The sequence below is a fragment of the Nicotiana tabacum genome, chromosome 9 (assembly GCF_000715075.1).
Source record: "Nicotiana tabacum cultivar K326 chromosome 9, ASM71507v2, whole genome shotgun sequence".
Lineage (NCBI taxonomy): Eukaryota > Viridiplantae > Streptophyta > Magnoliopsida > Solanales > Solanaceae > Nicotiana > Nicotiana tabacum.
In genome coordinates this window covers 44,037,903-44,043,538 of record NC_134088.1, presented here as the reverse complement: position 1 = coordinate 44,043,538, position 5,636 = coordinate 44,037,903, and the positions used below count along the sequence as shown (strand labels likewise).

The 5,636-nt window shown below is 39.3% G+C and overlaps 1 protein-coding gene across 1 annotated transcript; it reads left to right on the top strand.

Moving 5' to 3' along the window:
- The first annotated feature begins 1,447 nt into the window (after positions 1 to 1,447).
- On the top strand, positions 1,448 to 2,533 carry LOC142163869 (uncharacterized). The gene has a single exon (XM_075221017.1). The coding sequence runs from the start codon at positions 1,448 to 1,450 to the stop codon at positions 2,531 to 2,533; it is 1,086 nt and encodes a 361-aa protein (XP_075077118.1).
- The last annotated feature ends 3,103 nt before the right edge of the window (positions 2,534 to 5,636 follow it).

Below are 5,636 nucleotides of genomic sequence, written 5' to 3'. Positions count from 1 at the left end.
GGCCACAAGTATACCTTTCACTATTGGTACGTTGGCCACACTTTATATCCCCAATTCACTGATTTCACTTCCAAACATCTTTATAGGTTATAAATAATAAGGCATTCCCAATCAAGACTTTAGGTACGCATATGAGCAATTAAGAGTCTTAAGAATATTGAGATTTTCTCACACAATTTGGAATACTAGCTTTCATTTGAAATACAATTCAAGCCACCACATTTTAATACGTAACCCATACTTTGAAACTCACGGAAACATTATGGAATTCAATTCCAAGAGAGAAAGTTTAGCCAACATACCTCAATTGAGCTTTCCTTAAATTACTACAACGTTCCGAAAATTCTAGCAATCCCAATCTCTTAGATGAAGAACTTGTGGGTTTCCCTTGTTAATCTTCCAAGATTTGAGCAAGACTTGATGAATAATTAGCCTAGGTTTTTCTCTCTCTCTAAAACATTAGCATATTTGCTCAAAAATGACAATATCTGCTCAAATATGATCCTTTGCGTGTATTTAACGAAATAGGGTCGGGTTTTAAAAACCCAAAAATGAAGTTCCGGAACAGGTTTTGCGGTCGCATATGCAGACCGCATAATGGTTATGCGGACCGCATATCGGTCGCATAATTGGTGTCCAAAATGACCAAAATTTTGCCTGAGTCTGCGGTCACTATGCGGTCTGCATAACTATTCTGCGGTCGCATAGTACACCGCATAACAGTTATGCGGTCGCATAGTCAACCGCATAATTGCTTCCAACTGACCCAAATAACTACATCACTCTGCGGCCATTATGCGGTCCGCAGAGTGATTCTGCGGTCGCATAGCGGACAGCAGAAATGCACAGTCCGCCAAAACTATTCCTTTACATTCCCGTGCATTGTTCAACCCAAAAGGTCCGAGCCTTTCTAAAATCCTCAAACACGTAATCTTAGTCCGGCACCATGAAACATTATTTTCTTTGCAAATTTTACCGGGCTTTACACTTAAGTTCTTCAAAATTTTTTGGGGTGTTACAACATGGGGGACTAGGATTCAGATCTTTAAAAGATGTATCAAAAGCTCTATTCAGTAAGCTATGGTGGAGGTTTAGGACTAATAAATCCTTGTGGTCAAACTTTATGTGAAATAAGTATTGCAAAAAGGAGTTACCTATTATGGTACAGTTTAGAAAGGGATCTCATGTGTGGAGGCAAATGTTGCATGCTAGGGAAGAAGTCGAGCATGAAATCTTGTGGGAGATGAAGAGCGGAACAACAAGTGTATGGCATAAAACTGGACTGGTTTGGGGGCACTCTATGATGTACTACCTCATGAATTCCCTATTAATGAGAACTTGGAAGAAGTAACACAACTGAGACACGGAGGAGAATGGAATGTTCAACTACTTGACCAGACTGTCCCAACAGATATTGCTAACCATATCAAACCCAATATGCATTATAATGATAATCACGAAGCCTAGGACATACCCCACTGGATTCCAAAAGCTTCATGAAAGTTTTCTATCAAGAGCGCATGGGAAATTCAAAGACGTAAGGCAAATATTTGTCAAGAATTCAAACAAATGTGGATTAAAGGTCTACCATTCAAGATCTCTTTCCTTTATGTGGAGACTTTGGAGGCACAAGCTGTCTACATATGACTTGTGGAGAAGGCAAGGATATATAATTGTTTCAAGATGTTGGTGTTGTAAACATCCAACTGATGAAACATTTGAGCTCATTTTCTTGACGAGCCATACAGTATCAAAGGTATGGCAACACTTTCTAGGATATGCAGGGAATTCTATACAATTAATCCAAGTAAAGCAAGTGATAAGGGCATGGTGGAACATAGATTGCTGTCCAAAGTTAAAACCATTGTTTCAGGAAGCTCCATCAATCAATACTTGGGAACTATGGAAAAAGGGGAATACATGCAGGAATAGAGTAACAGTTTCTACAAACAGAGTCATTCATGAAGTAAACAAAACACTCCACAACTTGGCAAGGATTAAGTTTCCATGGCTATCTCATATACCTGTGTTATGGCCAGAAATGATCCAATTTTTTGAAGCATACAAGCCAATTTTAATCACCAGGAAATTTACTTGGCAGCTCCCTCGTGAAAGGTGGTATAAGTGTAACACTGGTGGTGCTTCAAAAGGGAACCCTGGACCTAGTTCACTTGGCTTTTGTGTAAGAGATAATGCAGGTGATCTAATATATGCAAGATCAGTGAACCTAGATGAAACCACCAATGTGGTAGCTGAAGCAAAAGCTATACTACAGGGGCTGGAATATTGTTATGCCAACAGCCTTCATCCACTGATATTAGAGACAGACTGCTTGCTGTTGAAGAAGATTATTGAAAGAGAATGGGAGCCACATTGGTGTGTAATGGCAGAAGTGCAGAAGATTCAGGAGTTGAGGGATCATTTCAATGTGATCTTTCAACATGTTTACAGAGAAGGAAACACTTTAGCAGATTATATAGCTAACATTGCTTTCTCTTTTGCAAGGACAACTCATTTTTACTCCTTCACATAACTTCCTACAGCAGGGAGGAGATTAATAAACATGGACAAGTCAAAAATACCAAATCTAAGGGTTAAAATTGCTAAAAGAAAATTTCGAGATTGATGTGCAAAAGTTTCTGTTAGTACACTAGGATGGTATGTTGCTGCTGTTAGTTTGTAATAAGGAAGGATACTTCTAAGTGATATTAACATAAAATGACAACATGAGGGTGCTCTGATGGTGAATGGATAACCAAACACAAGAATAACATAACCTCGACACATAGTTGTAATGATGGTAAAGATGACAGGGATTAATGCAAACAATGCACTCTTCAAATGTGCAGTTCTTGCTGTCTTTTACTTGCAGAATAGGTAATAGAAAAAGGTCCATAGTAATGATAGCGAGTTGGCAAGTGAATTGCCAATGCAATATCTGCCAACAATGCTTATCAAAGGTAATGTACTGCTGCTATTCAGGAGGACTCAAATTGTAAAATCTCTGCATCTTACTCAACAAGTAACACATCGGTCTATTTATTGATGCTGGTAATCTGCACACAGTTAGACTTTCTCCCAGTAGTATTAGCATGTTACCATGCTCAGTCTGGGGATGGTCTAACGGTGTGAGGAGAATCACATGAAAGCAAGGGTGGACAAATTGTTGCACTGCTAGTAAAACTGTACTGTTTACAGTGTACACATCAAATTGAGTGGTGCATAGAGCAAATGCTATATCAGGTTACAATTCAAAGTGTAACTCATCTGGAAGTTACATGTTTTCTGCTGTAATTACATAACTTACATGCATTAGCCTGGAAGTTATATGTTTTCTAATCAGTTAAAAAATAGTTCTGCACAGCTTACTAGCGATGTGGAGATGCACCATCTCTTAGTGGTATTTGCATGGTTATACTGTGGAAAAATGTTCAATCTGCAACAGTTGGTGTATTATACATCATTTTGTTGCTTCTGTTCAACTATCTAATCGCGATGGTTATTTCAAAAATGCAAAGGATTATAGAGATGGAAACCTTCAGTGCTTCATCAATTTCAGCACAAACACATAATTATTCAATGGGGATACAACTGATACTATGCTTGTACAAATACATCATCAGCAAATCAGTTCACATGAAGGTCAAAGTGTATTGTTTTAGCAAATCAGTTCTCTATGAAGGTATCAAGTGTTTGTGTGTTATCGTATCACATCGATCCCATTGGTATTAGCTTGTCTTCATGCTCAACCTGGGGGTGGTTTGATGGCATACAACAATAATATACCAACCAGACGTCATCCACAGATTTCCTCCTTCAATCACTACGCAATCTTCTTCACTGCTCCCAGAACACACAAGAACCTGAGAGCAGAATCTCTCCTCCTAATTTGTTTGCTACATTGTGCAGGTTCCACAGACAGGCTCAGCTTATTGAGGTGTCAGCATGGATTGCTATTAGAATCCCAAGTGCTCGATCACCTGCAGTTGTATCAATTGTCACGCGCCACTAACACCATTATGCTAAGTGGACACAACTACAGTTAATCCTCAGTTGCAAGATCCCAAGGACATTTGATACGCTCTATGGATTCTTCAAGATAGAATCATGAGTATTCATTGGCGCTACAAGTGCAACTGTGCTTCTAAGAATACATCAACATAACATCATTTCACAGCAATATAATGCAGTACTGGTTGGCACAACTATTTACTTTTGCTGCGATAATTTTGAACATACTGTTTGGTGTCGTATCAATTCCCGGTGGTATTAGCATGTTACCATGCTCATTCTGGGGGTTGTTCGACAACTTACAAATTCAATACTTCAATAAGGCAGGTTTCAGTTTCCAATAGACTCATTTGAAGTTTGAAGATGAATGCATCACAACAGGTTCGACGCTAGAATTCCAGTTCTTCAGCACCATACTGAGGATATTCGACAACCAATTCTTCACGGCATGTGGATTAATACATACCTACTCCATTGGATTACAACAAATGGCACCTGGTGAGAGCATTGTTAGTGCTACATGGAATTGTTTGCAATTGGTGTGTGGATTTATTGTCGTCGGCAGCAATTGGATGTTTTAAATTATTTGCTTTGTAGTTTCCATTAATCATTACGCTACTGCTCTACTGTATTTGGTAGCAATAGCCATTGGTTTTGTTTTATTCTTTGTACTTGGACAGTTTGTACCTTTGACCCAGTTTGGGAATTATTATATATAACAACTACTAGGTGAATAACCTAGTGGTATATTTGCTAAAAATAAGTACGATTCGGCGCGTTCGGAGTGAATTGGAAACTTGAAGTTCATAATTTGATTCAATTTGGTTTTGGAGTGCGATTCTTAGTTCCGTTGTTGTTTTACACGTTTCGAGAGTTCGAGTAGGTCCGTATTATATTTATGGACTTGTAAGTGCATTTGGATGGGGTCCCGAGTGGCTCGGGTATGTTTCGGACCACCCGAAGCTAAGTTGAAAACACCAGATTTTCCAGTTCTAGTTTCCTTCTTTGCGAACACGGAAGGACCCTCACATTCGCGATGAAGGAATTAGACTAGGGTGGGTTTTGTGCTTCGCGTTTGTGGAGTCAAGGCTGCATTCACGGAGGCTTGGGACCAGTGGTCTTCACGTTCGTGTAGAGTTGAGGGTCTGGTCCTGGGCAACCCTGCTGCCTTACGCGTTCGCGATGAGGAGGCAGCCCAGTGCATTGCGTTTGCGAGTGTCCTCTCACGATTGCGAAGGGGAATTTTCCTGGTTTCTTCAATTTTTCCTTCGCGATCGCGAGGGCTTGACTGCGATCGCAATGAAGGCACAGACCTGGGCAGAATGTTTTAAAACGGGACTTAGGCCATTTTTCTCTCATTTTTCATTCCTTGGCGGATTTTGGAGCTTCTTGGAGAAGGGTTTCTACCTAGATATTGAAGGTAAGTAATTCCTACCCAATATGAGTTTAATACATAGATTATGGGTAGATTTTAACATGTAAAATTGTGAATATTATGGGTTTAGTTGAAAAATCTAGGTTTTGATAAAAATGGGATTTAACCACGAAAATGATTATAGAATGGGATAAAAATTATATATTTGAGTTCGTAAGGTTATGGGTAACAAATTTCTTCGAACATTTTC